This window comes from Mustela putorius, unplaced genomic scaffold (genome assembly GCF_011764305.1).
Source record: "Mustela putorius furo isolate JIRA1106 unplaced genomic scaffold, ASM1176430v1.1 tig00000407_pilon_pilon_pilon, whole genome shotgun sequence".
Taxonomy (NCBI): Eukaryota; Metazoa; Chordata; class Mammalia; order Carnivora; family Mustelidae; genus Mustela; species Mustela putorius.
Genome location: NW_025421373.1, coordinates 11,926,482 through 11,944,386, shown reverse-complemented (window position 1 = coordinate 11,944,386; position 17,905 = coordinate 11,926,482). Strand labels below are relative to the sequence as shown.

The window sequence follows — 17,905 nt, the reverse complement described above, 5'->3', positions numbered from 1 at the left end:
CAAGGAGCCCGATGCAGGACTCTATCCCAGGACCCTGGGATTACTACCTGAGCTGAACGCAGATGCTTAAGCGACTGAACCACCCAGGCGTCCCTTTTATTTTAATTCTTAATATATCATTTCCTGTAAGATTATCAATATTTAAAATTTCATGTTCTTTATGAAGGAATCTTTTTTATAAATTTCATTTTTTCCTTCCTCCATGACCAGAATTCTAGATTCCCTTGAAATAAAAAAGCTGTTCATTTTGAATATAGTGGTGTTAGTTCATTGCTTGTTATGCTTACATTTTCTGGCTTCCACATTTGATTAATTTACTTATCCTCACTGGTAGAAAGCAGATTGTGTGGTGGGTTTTGTTTGGAAAGTAGGATTAATGTAATATTATAGCACTGGATCTAGGTTTTGATATGTAATCCTTTCAGATCATTTAAGAATTGAGTTTAATTGTAACTAAATTCATTTTAAGTTACCACTTAATGTTATAATAAAGGATCTGTAAAAATTTGGAGTTTTATTAATGTTATATGAGTCTGTATCTTCATTCAGTCTCATCCTTACTGAAAGTAGATAAGATAAATTATAAATAAGTATGTATTGGAAAGTGAATCATTAAGTTCATTTCATGAGTAAAAGCTTTAGTATTTATCTGTGGATAATCTATTATATAAAATATTCCTATTTGTCAGCTCCTAAAAAATACTATTTTTCATTTTTTAGGCAAATACAATACTTCCTCATTCACATAGCCATCATTTGCACTGCCTGCCAACCCTAATGAATATGGCTGCATCTTTTGATATTCCCAAGGAAAAGAGACTGTAAGTATCAGAGCTCTAGCAAAGACTGTGCCTGGTATATTTAATACCCATTTAGATGACCTTCTCTTCTTTTTAAAATTCTGTGTGTATATGTGAAGAGTTTGCTTGGAAATGCTTTTTGTGGGGGGCGGAGGGGTGGAATTCTTTTGGGATGCCTTACAGATGAGAGGAAAATTGATAGTATTATTTAATATAGTCTACAAAGTATTATAGCATAGTAAAATAAAATCAAGTTTTTCTAGCATGTTTCTGAACCAGGACATAAACTCTACCACATCGTTAAAAATGGTGTTTGAGAATTTTTTGGACTATTTTATGTTTTGAGTAGCAACTCGGGCTCTTTAATGTCTAAAGTACTTAAAGTTAATAAAGCACCAAGAATAGCAATGTATTCATTTGTATGTGTGGTTAAAAACTTTGGAATTTAGTAACCCATACTATAGGCACTGAAGTAAGCTAAACTTTTAAATCTGAAGGAGATACTGCAAACAGAATTTATAAACAAAATATGCTAATACAGCTGTAGGTCTGCTGGAATTTCAGTGCTAATAATAAAATATAATTTAAAAGGTAAAGATGGAGAAGCTTGATTAGAAAGTGCTAGTAGGAATCTTTTTCATTTGGTTAAGATTATGTCTAAGCCAGAAGTCTGACTTCCTTCCGTCCTTCCTTCCTTTCTTTTTTTTCTTTAATTCTATCTGTTAGAAAAATCTATATATTTAGACTTTTTTGAAGTATTAGTGAGATATAGTTCATTAACTGTTCAGAACTGTGAATTTTATTGACAGTTATACAGTTCTTAAAAGTTCAGTTAGCTTTATTAATTCAGAAGTACATATATGGGCCTCACTATAAATAAATAACATTCTTTTAATTTTAACTCTGCCAGTGAATTTATTATTAAGTTTATTATTTAATACAATTAGATAAATTTATTATTTAATAGAATGAATAGAATGAACTTGTATTATAAACTGAGAGTTAACTAGGGATTATCTCAGTTATAACTCTAGGTAATGGTAGCTTTAGGTGTTTTTTTTTTTTAAATTTATTTATTCAAGCAACCTATCTCTGTATTTACTGTGGGGCTCAAACTGATAAACCCGAGATCAAGAGCTAAATGCCCTACTGACTGAGCCAGCCAGAAGCCCCTTTAAGTTTCATGATGGATAGTAGTTTCATGATGGAAGAATGTGTTTTCTAAAGCCTGGTAGAGCTAACCTCTCTGGGTCAGATTATGGCCATGAATTTCAGGGTTCATCAGGAATTCAAATTTACCTTCAAAATTTCAGTAATAATAGTCTTATAATGGTTTTGTTTTTGTTTGTTTTTTTAGCTCAGCAAGCTTTCTTTACCTTCAATAGTTCCCAATCTGAGCACATCTCAAGGTTTTAAAATTTTAAATCTGATTTGTTTTTACCAGAAGTTCTGGAGTTGAGACTTGATTGCTACCAGATTCTTGAAAACTGTGCTTTTATGGACCACAAACAAGGAATTAAAAATAATGTTTAGAAGGATACCATTAACAGTTGCAGATCAGTGTGGGAAAATAGAGACTGTACAAACTGATACTGGAATCATCAGTTATCCACACGATGGGGAGAAATAAAATATTCCTGCCTTTTACCATAAGCAAAAATTCCTTTTAGGTGGATTAAGGATTTAAATGTGAAAAGCAAATTTTTAAACTTCCATAAGAAAAGAGAGAAAACTGGGTTCCTGACTTTTAGGAGTTCTTAAAACCAGTATTCAAAAAGTGCCCACCACCACAGAAGAAAAGATTAATAAATACATATTTAGTTGGGTCTACATACTGTTTCTTTCTTTCTTTTTTTTTTTTTTTAAGATTTTATTTATTTATTCGACAGACAGCAATCACAAGTAGGCAGCGAGGCAGGCAGAGAGAGAGAGAGAAGAGGAAGCAGGCTCCCCGCTGAGCAGAGAGCCCGATGTGGGGCTCGACCCCAGGACCCTGGGATCATGATCTGAGCCGAAGGCAGAGGCTTTAACCCACTGAGCCACCCAGGCGCCCCTACATAGTGTTTCTTCATACAAATCAGCAGTGTTCTTGATTTTTTTTCTTTGTGGTTCAAATTTGATTAAATAATTTACTTTTTAGTAATAATCTCTAGCCTTGAATTTAAATGTTTTACTAATTTACCAAAGTGATCTGTAAAATTATGCTAGCTTTGCTACAGAATTAATTCATTTTTTTAAAATTAGGCGAGCCAGTGCAGCCTTGAACTGTTTAAAACGCTTCCATGAAATGAAGAAACGAGGACCTAAACCTTACAGCCTTCATTTAGATCACATTATTCAGAAAGCAATTGCAACCCACCAGAAACGGGATCAGTATCTCCGAGTTCAGAAAGATATATTTGTTCTTAAGGTACTGAAGTGGAATGTCGCAGTTTTTAACTTAGTTTCTTAATTTTTCACTGATGGATTTTACTATGCATATACTTGCTTGAGTTAGCAGTTTTATTCATGCTTATGGAATTTCAAATGGCTTTCTAGTTTTATAATGACTAGGCAGTTTAAAGTTATGTTTTTGTAGCTTTTCAAAGTTAAAAAGCCTTGATAATTCATCCTTAAATGAAATTTAAATTGAAATTGAATTTTAAAAATTTGAACTTAGTTTTCTGAATGTGAAGATAATTTGCCTTAATTTTCCTTATTACTTTCTGATGATGTTAGGATACAGAGGAAGCCCTTCTAATGAACCTTAGAGATAGCCAAGTCCTTCAACATAAAGAGAATCTTGAATGGAATTGGAATCTTATAGGGACCATTCTTAAGGTAGGACAGACTACTTCTTGGTTATGGCTTCATTGTATTATTCATTGTAATTCATCATAATTATATTTTGTGAATTGATAAATACATATATGATATAATATATTATGTTTTTCTAGTGGCCAAATGTAAATCTAAGAAACTATAAAGATGAACAGTTGCATAGGTATGTAACAACTCTTTTGCATTTAAATTGAAAGAACTTATATTTGAATTATACCTGATACCCATGAAAAGTAATAATTGGTGTTTTAAAGATACATACAGGGGCACCTGGGTGGCTCAGTGGGTTAAAGCCTCTACCTTCAGCTCAGGTCATGATCTCAGAGTCCTGGGATCAATCCCCGCATCGGGCTCTCTGCTTAGCAGGGAGCCTGCTTCCCCTGCCCTCTATCTCTGCCTGCCTCTCTGCCTACTTGTGATCTCTGTCTGTCAAATAAATAAATTTTAAAAATCTTAAAAAAAAAAAAGACACATACATACATTTTAATAGTTGGTATTCAGTAGGGACATGTATACATTTTTGTGTATATTCTAACAACCCAAAAGCATCAGCTAATTCTTTTCTTAGTATTTATATTCTGGTTTTACTTTTGGAACATATGAAGTACTTCAGATGAAAGTTTCTCAAATGGGGGTAATTTCAACCATGTGTAATCTTAGCCCTAATGCATGAGGATGACATAATGAGGAGATAGTGTTACCCTCCTAAAATGATGGCCATTTTTACTATTCTGCTTCTACTTGCATTTGCATCTGACTTTGGAGGGTTAGCCATTTGTCTTCCTCTTTACATTCATTCCCCTTAACCAAGGTAAGGTGTTCTCCACACCTTTCATAAAACATACTAATGTTCATGGCATACACAGTACTTCAAGCTACTGTGCTGTTCCCTAGTAACCCCATGCATTTTTTACTCATTCTGAGTTTAGACTAATCCACTACCATTACTGATCTCATTCGATAAGAGAGCCTTTACTTCATGTTTCTGAAAAATTTATGTCCTTTATTATTTGGTTGTATTCATCTACTCATGATATTTAACTTAATATCTGTATTCAGTTTATACAAAACATATGTAAACTTGGAATAAAGAAGCTTAGCCTCAGCTTTCCATACTGGTTGAAAACAGGGACGAAGTCTCTTTCAGCTTTGTTTCTCCACATTCTGGAATTGGCACCATTATTGGATTGGATTGTAATGCATGAAATTAAATTGAACTGAGTTAAATAGAAGCTATGCCCGTAATGTTGAAAGTTATAACATTGAAATATAAATTATGTTAAAAAAAAAGAAATATAAATTATGTTCATTGCTTCATAAATTCAGTTTCTTAAATTTTACCTGCAGCTTGTGCTTTTTGTTTTTGCCTAATGGTGAAAAACAGACAGAATTGTAGTATGATTTATTTTGCTTACAATTATCCAGTGTAGGATTATTTTATAGAGTCATGGGACAAAGATTGTCACAAAATACAGTAGAAGAAAATTTTTATTCAGGGTTCTTCTTTGTATTATCCAAGCCTATCTTCTAGCTGTGTTACATCTGCATTTAGCCAGCTAGTGTCTTTGTTCTCTGATATTTCTTTGAGGCATCTCGCCATAAAATTCTTATTTTACAAACTATTCTTCACAATTAAGGCGGTTTTTTTTTTTGTGGTTTTTTTTTTTTTTTTTTTTTTTTTTTTTTTTTTTTGTTGTTTTTGCATGTGTGCATGTGGGTGTAATATACCAAATGTTTTTATTCCTTGCCATTTTTTTTAAACCCAAGACACATTCAAGACTTTATTATTATTTTAAGCTTTGGTTAAGATTTTAAAGTAATTTTGGTTTCTTTTTTGCTAATTTTATTTTGCTCTTAGGTTTGTACGAAGACTACTTTACTTTTATAAGCCCAGCAGTAAATTATATGCCAACCTGGATCTGGATTTTGCCAAGTCCAAACAGCTCACAGTTGTGGGTTGCCAGTTTACAGAATTTCTTCTTGAGTCCGAAGAGGTAATAAGCATTTTGAGTATTTTCCAGAGCAAATGTTTTTCACTAAATTTTCCCTCTTCCTTTTATTTCTGAGTATATAAGTTGTATTTAGAAACATAAGGAATGAGCTCAGACCTGACTTTGTCACTAGGTAGTTATGTGACTTTAGACAGCTTATGTGTCTTATAGAAGACCTGGTTTTCTCTGTAAAATGGGAGATAATACCATCTTCCTGCAGGATAGTGTTGAATGAAATTTAAAAGAACATACTTGGTGGTTGATATCCATTATTAGTAACTTTATCATTATCATTACATTTTTTGGATTTGATTAAAATTAATTTTCTAATTATAGTCACTAAGTGCTTTTCCAGTAATATCACAATGTATTTGCTTTTAGGATGGGCAAGGATACTTAGAAGATCTGGTAAAAGATATTGTTCAGTGGCTCAATGCTTCATCTGGAATGAAACCTGAAAGAAGTCTTCAAAATAATGGTTTATTGACTACCCTTAGTCAACACTACTTTTTATTTATTGGAACACTTTCTTGCCACCCTCATGGAGTCAAAATGCTGGAAAAATGCAGCGTATTTCAATGGTAGTTGTTTCAGTATATTCCTGAACTTAATCTTTAATGTAGTCAGAAGTAGCATGCTTCTTATTCCATGTACATAAATTTGGTAAATTCTGTTAAAACGCCCCCAAAATTAGAGTTATCTTTTGCTTTGTTACTCTTTTTTATGTGATATTTATCATTAAATGCTTTTTTCTAGAAATGCTTGTTTATATTTTCATTCCCCCCTCCCCCTTTTTTTTTTTTAAAGTCTCCTTAATCTCTGTTCCTTGAAAAACCAAGATCACTTACTGAAACTGACCGTTTCTAGCTTGGACTACAGCAGAGATGGCTTGGCAAGAGTTATCCTTTCCAAAATCCTTACTGCAGCCACTGATGTGAGTATAACATTAACAGAACTGTATTTTTTATAGCTGTATTTTTTTTATTTTACTTCATAAAATTTAGCCAAGCAAAATTAATTACTAATTCTAAGAATAGGGTATGGGGTTTGAGTTTACTTTAAAATAGTAGTTCCTCCATGGGGCGCCTTCCTGGGTGGTTCAGTCAGTTAATCGACTGCTTTTGGCTCAGATCAGGATACTAGGGTCCTGGGATCAAGCCCAATATCAAGTTCCCTGCTCAGTGAAGGGGAACCTGCTTATCCCTTTCCCTCTGCCACTTCCTTCTGCCTGTGCTCTCCTGCTCTCTCTCTCTCTGTCAAATAAGTAAATAAAACCTTTAAAAATAATAATAAAAATAAAACAGTAGTTCCTCCAAGGAACCATATACAGTACTCATTTCTTTCTATAAAGGGGAAGAAGCAGCTAGATTAAAGCAAATATTTTATTTACCTAGTACTAAGAAAATATATCAGGGGCTAGACCCTCAATTCCATTTCTTCTGCTCTTTTCAAATAGCAAAACTGTCCCAAAACAGTGTCCAAATAGACTATCCATGAAGTTTGGGTTTTATTTGTTTGTTTTTATATTTTCATTTCTCTTTGTAGGCCTGCAGGCTGTATGCAACAAAACATTTAAGAGTATTATTGAGAGCTAATGTTGAATTCTTCAATAATTGGGGCATTGAATTACTAGTTACCCAGCTACATGATAAAAACAAAACGATTTCTTCTGAAGCTCTTGATATTCTTGATGAAGCATGTGAAGACAAGGTGAAGGTTTATTACTTTATAATAAAATACTTGGACATGATTTTTATTCAGTTATTTTAATTATTAAACTTTATTAAAGTACTGAATTTTAATAGAAAATTATGTAAAATTATAATGTACTTAATATAGGTGTTTTGGAAACAACTTACTTTCGTTTTGCAATTGTTAATTTGCCTGATAATTACTTTCTTTAGGCCAATCTTCATGCTCTTATTCAGATGAAGCCAGCTTTATCCCACCTTGGAGACAAGGGTTTGCTTCTTCTCCTGAGGTAAATGTTAAGTAAATTTAAAATGTTCAGTAAATTTTAAGTAAATGTTAAGTAAATTTTTCTTGTAGTTATGTTTTTTGTTCTGTTCTCTTTAGCAGTGTATTTTAAAGCTGGATTCAATCCAAACAGGAAACACTTTAAAGAGTTTAGTGTTAACTTCTGAAAGAGGCCTATTTTAGAATCTTAGATATCCTTTAATACTGAAACTCTGTCTTTTCATTGTTTTCCCTAATGTTTATTTTACATTTCTATATCTCCTCATAATTTTCATGACATTTTCTTTACTGTGGTTGAATTCATGTGTTTTGCAAGATTATGAAAATTTATTTATATTTGAAATTATAGTAAATAATAGTTGACCTTTTACTGTCAGGATGAAACTATTCCTAAAGTCTTTTAGCTCTTTAAACATGGTATTGCTTAAGATATTTTTGCAATATCTTGTGGTCAGGCTCTGTGTTAAACTAAATTGTTTTAATTTACAGATTTCTTTCCATCCCAAAAGGATTTTCCTATCTGAATGAAAGAGGTTATGTAGCAAAACAATTGGAAAAGTGGCACAAGGTAATTTTCTGTTGAGTAAGCTTCAGTTTATATCTTAGGAAATAGATCTGTGAATTTAGAGGATTTTTTTATATCAGTGTTTTGAAGCTTAAGAGGTCAAATATTTAAACATTCATATGGGAGGTTGGGGAGCCAGGTGGTGAGTATTATGGAGGGCACGTATGGCATGGAGCACTGGGTGTGGTGCATAAACAATAAATTCTGTTACGCTGAAAAGAAATAAAACAACAACAACAAGATTTAAACATTCATATGAAGTCATCTTAAATTCTATGTAATTATTTGTGTTTATTTTTCCATTTTCTAAACCACCTTGTTTTATAGCAAACCTACTGATTTTGTGTCCATTCTATTGTAATTTTTCTTTCACTTTAATTGCTATAATCTACTGGTTTAATTTTTTAACCCTATTTACTATCATTTCTTTTATTCTTGGGTCCTTTTTGATAGCCCTTTTAAGCTATAACTAAAACAATTTTCCTAAATAAAGGAAGATTATAAAATGATTCTACCAAGCAGATCTAATAATCTAATTAAACTTTATTTTAAGATGCTACTTGACATAAATCTGAGAATGTACTTCAGAATAACTGAGAAGTTATTAGTTAACTTCCTAGCTTTTCTTTAGTTGGTCATCATCGTGATTTTATTTTGTTTGAAGCATTCTTAATTGTCAAACATCTTAGAAACCCATGGATAAGCAATGCTAATGTAAATAATTTTTAGGTTTTTCATAATTTCAATCATTGTCTATATTGAACCATATTTCACAAGAAATTCTCATTTTTAAAAAAATATTGTAACTATAAAACTAGGCACAGTGTCTGGGTGGCTCAGTTGGTTAAGCATCTGCCTTCGGCTCAGGTCGTTATCCCAGTGATCAAGCCCCATGTCCAGTTCCCTGCTCAGTGGGGAGCCTGCTTTTCCCTCTGCCTCTCCCCTGCTTGTGCTTGCTTTCTCTCTCTCTCTCTGAATAAATAAGTAAAATCTTTAAAAAAAAAAAAAAACGTGATTTAGGGATTAAGTCTTTCAATAATTAATGAATTGGAGAATTAAAATAAGATGTGATAGTTTTATTTCATAAATAGAAGTTATTTAAACAAATTACCATAGTAAAATTGGTCACCTTATTATACAATTTATAGTATTAGAAAATTGCTTAGCATATCTAGTATAGTACTTTCAAATAGTAGGTATAAAATATAACTTGTAACAAAGGCCTGTGCATATAAGGAAACACAAAGGAAGGGTTAATGATTCTGCCTAGGGATTAGAATTAGCAAAAGAAATGTTGGGTGGGTTGAGGAAAGGATATGCTATTTGAAATGGTCTTGAGGAGTAGGCAAATAAGTTGGATGAAGGGTATTCAAGGCCGAGGGTGCAGAATAATAAATCTGTATAGATTATTGGAACTTCAGATTTGTGAAGAATGCTATATTCCACTGTAGTTGCGGTGAGGCTAAGTGAGGAGTGGCAAGATAAGGCTAGAATGGTAAGTTAGAACTAGATTATAGAAGGCCTTATAAACCACATTATGTCATTAATGTATTCCAGTTTAATTGGAAGTGGGGGAATTATAGGTGTTTAAAGAGTAGTCGTAATCAGAGCTGTGCTTTAGAAACATGACAGGTCGCAGTGTAGGAGTGGATATTTGATTATCAAAGGTAAAGCCTAGGAATATTGAGACCAGTTAAGAAGAAAGATTTGATAAGAATGTGAACTTCAGTGGTGCTGAGATGGAATAGGCAGGGATACATTTTCTGGACATCTTTGAACTAAGATGGACAGGATGTGTGGACAGATTGGATATAATGAATGAAGAGTCCATCTTGACTCTTTGGCTTTCTAATCTGCGTGACTGAGCATGCAGTGAACCACCACGAAGAGATTGCCATTACAGGGGTGCCTGGGTGGCTCAGTCGGTAAAGGATCTGCGTTTGGTTCAGGTCATGATCCCAGCATCCTGGGATGGAGCCCCAGGTCACGCTTCTTGCTCAGTGGGGAGTCTGCTTCTCCCTTTCCTTTTGCCCCTCCCCCCCACTTGGTGTTCACTCATGTTCTATTTTAAATAAATAAATTTTTAAAAATCCTCAAAAAAGAGATTGTGATCACAAAAAATGGTATGCAGGTTGAGGATAATGAATTTTGAGTATGTTGAGTATGTTGAATTGAGTATGTTGAATTGTATTGCTTTGGGATCACCAAAGATGGTATCCAGAATATATTTGGAATTGTGGATCTAGAGCTCAGGTATGTGCTAGAAGATCACAATTTGGGAGTCTTCAGTATATAGTAGTAGTTGAAACCTGAAATGAGTGAGATCATCAGGGAAGATATAAAGAACAAAAAAAAAAAAAAAAAGAAAGGAAGGAAGGAGAGAAAGAAGGAGGGAAAAAGATTGGAAATTGCTCCCTAAAGAACATTCTGGTTTAATGAGCAGAATAGAAGGACAAAGACACTGAGAAAATTGCCAAAGAGAATGGTGTCACTAAAGGATGCTTCAGGAAGGAGAGGCCAGTGATAGATATTTGATAGAGGTCAAATAAGATGAACAATAGAAAATAGCTGTTGAATTTGACAGTTTGGTCATTGGTGAATTTTGCTAGAGCATTTTCAGTAGAAAGTTACAAACATGCTGAATTGCAGTTACAGTTAGTTAAGCAGTTAATGGAAGGTGTAAAAATAAAGACAACATAATCTCTCTTGAATTAGAGAAAAGGAGAAAGGAAAAGAACTTACTGATTACCTACCATTTCAAGTCTTACTTCATTTAATCTTCAGGGCAGTCCTGTGAAATACATTCTGTTGTTTCTATTTTGTGAATGAAAATTTGGAGGCTAAAAAGAGTAAACTTTATCCTAGATGAGTAATTTATCCTAGGTCACAGAACTTAAAAAATAGCAGAACAGGGATGCTTTTTGATTCCAAAGCCCATGTTCACTGTATTTGATTTCCTCCCAGTAGCTTATGGCATGCCAACATGGACTGAGACTATCTCTGTTTCAAGGTAATAAAACCTCCAGGTCAGTACAGTATTAAAAACTCACTCATTCAATTTAAAACTTCACCCTAGCATCCAGACATAGAAACACTGCAGTGGAGGGATGATTCAGTTTATCTCATCACTCTTTGTGCTCCTTCTCCTCTCCATTTACTAGCTGTCTGCCAGTTTAGGGCCTCTTCAGCTTGAGAGCGGGAGGAGGAAGAAGAGGCATGGGGCTAAGAACAGACTGACTTATTTGGTGCAATTTTTATCTGGGCTGTTTAGCTTTGAGTTTGGCAGATTTCAGGTGTTAATTCTTCTACGTGAGCATTACTTTCAAGATCTCACCACTGTGCATCTCTCATTTTCAGTTCCCTTGACTAGGGCAGTCAAGGGCTCCTCTGCCTACACACTTACATTGCCTCCTGGTAGGTGGAGGTCCACCCCTCAGTTGGGATTTTCTTGCCCCTCCAGATTGCTCCTTTTGGGCAGAATCCTCAGGATGACCTGCATAAGAAACTCAGTATATTTCACAGCTATAAACCATACCCCTGACCTTTGGCTAGTGTTTTCCAAATGAATGCCTTTGGTGAAAAGATTTAACCACAGGAATGTAACTACTCCTGTGCAAAGCTCAGAATATCTGCCTTTTTTGCCATAAGATTTTCATTAAAAAATTTTTTTAAAGATTTTTTTATTTATTCATTTGATAGCGAGAGATCACAAGTAGGCAGAGCAGCAGGTGGGGGGTGGGGAGAGCAGATTCCCTGCTGAGCAGAGAGCCCTATGCAGACTCAATCCCAGGACCCTGAGATCATGACCTGAGCTGAAGGCAGAGGCTTAACCCACTGAGCCACCCAGGTGCCTCTAAGATTTTCATATGTAGAGGAAAGTTTGGTAGTAGTGTAGTGGTAATAGTAGCAGTAGTAATAATTATGGTATGCTCATAGTATTAAAACCTCATATTACTATTACAAAGTAAATATGGAACCTAAAGGAAAAATAGGAAAAGTACGTTTTTAAAGGCTTTAAGAAGGGAATTAAGGTAACTCACCAAATTAAAGTTGTCTGAAATGGTTTTGAATGAAAAATGTTTCTCTGTGCGCTTATTCTGTCTTTTCTGAAGGTAATGTCTGTAATAGTCTATTTTGTGTGCATTCAGAGATGTTCTATCTCTCTATAAGTATATACTCTTTATTTAAAAATACGAATGTGTTCTGTTTTCAAGAGTAGATAATAAGTTTTTCATTTAGCAGTATATTTGAGGGATCTTTTCAGGGCTGTACATTTAAATCTAGCTTGTTCTTTTTAATGGCTGCGTCGTCCATTGTATGAATGTACCTTAGCTTTTATACCACTCCTGAATTGACATTGTTTTCAACTTTTTTTGTTTTGTAAACCATGTTTGCTGGATATTCTTCTGTATGCCTTTGCATGCTTGTACGTGTATTTCTGTAGGATAAATTTCTAAAAGTGTAGTTGAGTCAAAAACTATGTGAAGTAACATTTTTGATACATACTGCCAAATTGCTTTCCAGAGAATTCTACCAATTCCTTCTGAGCAGTTTAAAGTAGAGATCTTTTAACATTTACCCTAAAGATACAAATGTAGTGATTTGAAGGGACACCCATACCCCAGTGTTTATAACAGCAATGTCCACAATAGCCGAACTATGGAAAAACCCCAGATGTCCCATTGACAGCTGGGATAAAGAAGATGTGGTATATGTGCAGACACAGGAATACTACGCAGCCATCAAAAAACCGAAATCTTACCATTTGCAATGATGTGGATGGAATTACAGGGTATTATAGTAAGCAAAATAAGTCAATCAGAGAGAGACAGGTGTTATATGATCTCATATTAAGGAATAAAACAGGATCATAGGGGAAGAGAGGAAAAAAATAAAACAAGATGAAAACAGAAAGGGAGACAAACCATAAGAGACTTTTTTTTTTTTTTTTTGGAGAGAGAGAGAGAGCAAGAAAGGGAACACAAGTAGGGGGAATGGGAGAGGGAGAATCAGTCTTCCTTCTGAGCAGGAATCCTGATGTAGGACTCAATCCCAGAACTCTGGGATCATGACATGAGCTGAAAGCAGATGCTTAATAACTGAGCCACACAGGTTCCTCAAGAGACTCTTAATTATCAGAACCAAACTGAGGGTTGGTGGAGGGGTGGGATGGGGTAACTGGGTGATAGACATTAAGAGGGGCATGTAATGAGCCCTGGGTGTTATATAAGACTGATGAATCACAGGCCTGTACCTCTGAAACCAATAATATGTTATATGTTAACTAATTGAATTTAAATTAAAAAACAGTTTGAAAAAGGAAAAAATAAAGTAGAGATCTTTTGCAATAAAGATGGAAGTATGACTGATTTTCAATTTAAAGAATTTAAAAGTTTTTCAAGTTTTGGTTGGCAACATTTTTTACATTTGACTTGATTTAAATCAGTAAGGAAAGCGATACTAGTTTTTGCCAAAAGATGCTAAAATGATACAATTCATTTAATTTTCTTTTTAAGATTTCTAGTGAATATGCTTATGGTTTAATAATACGAGGCCAGCTTTTGTTTGTATTTAATGGGGAAGATAAAAAACAAAACTAGTAACTTACTTATGTGGACTCTAAAATACTAATTGAAATTGGGAATAAGAGTATAAGCAGAAAGCTTTTAGATATGATAGAACATTTGCAATCATAATACGTGTTCTACCATTTTAAAAATGTCTTAAATTTCCTGTGCAGGTGTTCAGTTTTCTCATATTTATGCTTTTAAGATTTAGCATGTACCTAACATGTTATAAATTTAGTGAATAATATGATACTCTGTATAACTAAAGCAATATTATCTTCCAGGAATATAATTCAAAATACGTTGACTTGATTGAGGAACAACTTAATGAAGCACTTACTACTTATCGAAAGCCAATTGATGGTGATAACTATGTTCGTCGGAGTAACCAAAGGTACAGTCTAGTTAATGGAATAATTTATTACTGGTCCTCTAATATAAAATTCAAACCCAGTTCATAATATTCTTTATTTTTAAAAATTTTCGAAGTATTTGGAAATTTTATTTCCTTCACTGACATAAGAAAAAAATCTTAAAAGCATAGCATTGACTGCTCAAGAATTCCAGTGGCACTCATAACATGCTGAATACCCTTACTAATATAATTATGTATCTTCCATGCTCTTACCCTAGCCTGTTTTTCTGGTCTCAGCTCTCACAATTTACTCATTACTTTGAGGCCAGCTAACCTGTTACTTTTCTGGAGCTCCTCATGCTTTTCCACTTACATATTTTTATGTATGCCAAGAGATTATATCTTTACTACTTTATTAGTAGTCCTTGCTTTAATTAGCATATTGTAAATGAGGCAGTAGGATATCAATCATCTTTATTTATGCTAGATTACAGCGTCCTCATGTCTACCTGCCTGTACACCTCTATGGACAACTGGTACACCACAAAACAGGCTGTCATTTGTTGGAAGTACAGGTAAAAACACAATTTATTTGTTTTAAATAGCTACAATCATAGAAAAAAATCTTAATATTGCTAAAGTGTAGTACCTTTGCAAAAACTTCTCAAAAGCCTTAAAGTTAGCAGCATTAATAATGCTTTTAAAGCCTTCTATCTTATAACTGACTTAGGCTGTGTTTGTAATCCTTAGGTGTAGCACTGGTGTGCATGCCTTTCCCTGACTTACCCGTCACCTTTTGCATAGCTAATACGTTATGTAGAGTAAGTGAGCCACTTAAAGTAAAGTCTGAGTTCTGTCCTTTGTAGTTTGTTGGAAAGTTCATCTCTTTTGTAGAAACATACTGAAAAACTGAATTTCTTCATTGTTCTTTTGGGGAATTTAAACTGAACCTAAATTTTTGGTGAACAACAAACTGGAAATACTAATTGCTGTTTGTTTGTACCTCCCTATTCTCATATGTTTTATGGAATATAACAGGCTTTGTGTCAAGCAGTTATTCTTTGATTATATGCACACCAAATTTATGGCTGTGAATATGTCTTGGCTATTAAGTGTTTTCAATAAATGCAACTTTTTTCTTACTTTAGAAATAGATACAGAAGTATTTGCATGTGTGTCTTTTGAACAATAGTAATCTGGCAGTTTAGTTCATTTTTGTATCAGTGTTCATCCCAGGAAAAAATGTTTTACATAAATGTACTCTATAGTGTACTATTTTTATATTAAGTCTATGAAGACTTTTGGAGCACATATCTTTACAGTATTTTTTTTATTCATTAGTATTAGGTTCTATTTTAAAAAACTGATTATTATGACTAATATTTTTATAATACGAGGTACCAAGTGCTTTGTTAAGGACTTCCTATGTAATGCTTACGTCATTACACCATATGAAACAGATCTCTCTTTTAGAGATTGGAAATCAAGGGATGGGGGATTAACTCACTTGCTCAAAACCACATAGCTCCTAAGTGCTCACTGTAGAATATGAATTTAGAACCTCCTCATTAATGCTGCTTAAAAAAGTTTACATAAAATTATTTTAAATACGTAAAAGTTACTAAATGCAAACCTTAAAAATTTGATTTTAAGATGCTTTGAAAACATATTGTTACTCATGTTTTTTTTTTTTCTTTCTCCAGAATATCATTACTGAACTCTGTCACAATGTTCGTAGTCCAGATTTGGATAAATGGGAAGAAATTAAAAAACTGAAAGCATCTCTTTGGGCCTTGGTTTGTAATAAACTTCTATAAGATCTTCATCATTTTTAGATTTTTAAAATTTTTTCCATTAATAATAAATAAAAATCATTTTATTTAGAACTTATTCTCAGATTAATATTCTAGGACCAAAATTGTTTCTGCCCATTTTAAACATTTTTAAGCTATTAGTTTTTTTGCTAAGACAAATGAAGCATTAATTTTTCAAGTTCTGTATTTAAGGTTTCTTTTCACATTTTTTTTTCTCTCTCATAGATGGGGTTAAATTTCTTCTTAGCTTTCCAAATTTCTTGAAAGAGTTACTCTTATAAATATATTGGATATAAGTGATTTCTTTTCTTTCAGGGAAATATTGGCTCATCAAATTGGGGTCTCAATTTACTACAGGAGGAAAATGTGATTCCCGATATACTAAAACTTGCAAAGCAATGTGAGGTTCTTTCAATCAGAGGGTATGTTACTTCACTCATAAATCTTTCTAGTGTATATATTCTTGTTCACAAGTAGCTGTGAGGGAAGAGTATTCTATGTAGTCCATTAGAACTATTAATTCACTGAAAATCCTAATGACGCAAGATTTAAAAAGAAAAGGTTGGGGGGTGGGTTGTGCACCTGGCTGGCTCAGTCAATAGAGCATGCTACTCTTGATTTTGGGGTCATGAGTTTGAGCCCCACATTGGGAGTAGAGTTTACTTTAAAAAAAAAAAAAAGATTTTTAAATGCACTGTTTAACATCTTAAGGAGCTCCTTGTTTAATGTTACCATTGCATTTTTATCATTATAATTTTGAAGTTTAGTAAGTGGCAAACAGTGAAAGTATAGTGGATATGCAGTAGTCCAGTAGCCCTTATATTTCACATTTATCCCAGAAAAGTTTGTGTATGCCATTTTCCTCTAAGATTTCATTATGTCCTTTTAAATTACTTCTTTGTAATTACTGTGTATGTTAAGAAGGTGTTCATGTTACTTACGGCTTCTAAGTTACTCCTAACTCATTTTAATACATTTTTCTATAAGCTAAGTAATTTTTAATGACTTCAAAAATTCAAATGTACATATAGCAAACTAATATTTTGGTTGCTTTAAGAAATCTCAGTTTGGAATTATAAACTGTCATTACATCTTTTACATATAGGACCTGTGTATATGTGCTTGGGCTCATAGCCAAAACCAAACAGGGCTGTGATATTTTGAAATGTCACAACTGGGATTCTGTAAGGCACAGTCGCAAACATCTGTGGCCAGTGGTTCCAGATGATGTAGAACAACTCTGTAATGAACTTTCATCTATCCCAAGCACCCTGAGTTTGAACTCCGAGTCAACCAGCTCTAGACATAATAGTGAAAGTGAATCTGCACCATCAAGTGAGTATTCTTGACAAGGTCATGTACAGTTAGCTGTAGTTAACATTTGTGTTTATAATATCACAATGTAAATGTATTTGTTACATTCCTAATGTACTTTTTTCTAAGATACTTTGGCAGTCATGGGGTCTTGGAAAATATGTTATCTTTTCACAACAGAGAGTGATAGCCAACAGACTACATTGTTCTCTCCTTGCTTTTCTAAATAGCCTTTGGAAAAGCTTACTGACAGAGTTAAAAAATAAGCCATGTGCCAAAAGAACCATTCCCATTTTTGCTTATCATAAAATCTAAAAAGTGAATGTTTATTTGCTTACCTTTTTCATTTACATAATTTTTTCACTCATTTTTCAGATAGAGATTGTTGAACCAGAATGTATTTGTTAAGATACTAAATTTACATATTCATTTTTGAGAGAAGAGCTAAATTTAAACTAAATATTGAAACTCTTAAAAGAGTATCAAAAAATCAACTAAATAAAAAAGTTTGTGGTTTTAAGCTTTGTGCTAAATATTGTTAGTTGTACAAAATTTAAGACATAGTTCTTTTTAAAAAGATAGTGCATCATTTTTCAAACTGTATTTCACCAGGCCTAAGATGCTGTGAATTATAAGATGCATCAGTATTTTATGAACCACTAAAAAAGAAGAAAAAAATACTGCCTATTAAACTAGGACATA

At 33.4% G+C, this 17,905-nt stretch overlaps 1 protein-coding gene across 10 annotated transcripts in view; it reads left to right on the top strand.

Annotated features, from left to right (window-relative positions):
• RICTOR (RPTOR independent companion of MTOR complex 2) overlaps positions 1-17,905 on the top strand; it is a 129,471-nt gene that overhangs the window by 89,026 nt on the left and 22,540 nt on the right. For all 10 annotated transcript variants that reach the window (XM_013051712.2, XM_004737979.3, XM_004737980.3 and 7 more), the window contains 15 exons: positions 721-821; positions 3,045-3,210; positions 3,519-3,620; positions 3,737-3,783; positions 5,479-5,614; positions 5,993-6,192; positions 6,419-6,545; positions 7,157-7,321; positions 7,516-7,592; positions 8,078-8,156; positions 14,005-14,114; positions 14,563-14,650; positions 15,779-15,871; positions 16,205-16,311; positions 16,995-17,224. In XM_013051712.2, coding sequence (XP_012907166.1) covers positions 721-821; positions 3,045-3,210; positions 3,519-3,620; positions 3,737-3,783; positions 5,479-5,614; positions 5,993-6,192; positions 6,419-6,545; positions 7,157-7,321; positions 7,516-7,592; positions 8,078-8,156; positions 14,005-14,114; positions 14,563-14,650; positions 15,779-15,871; positions 16,205-16,311; positions 16,995-17,224 — 1,828 coding nt within the window. The remainder of the gene's footprint in view (positions 1-720; positions 822-3,044; positions 3,211-3,518; positions 3,621-3,736; positions 3,784-5,478; positions 5,615-5,992; positions 6,193-6,418; positions 6,546-7,156; positions 7,322-7,515; positions 7,593-8,077; positions 8,157-14,004; positions 14,115-14,562; positions 14,651-15,778; positions 15,872-16,204; positions 16,312-16,994; positions 17,225-17,905) is intronic.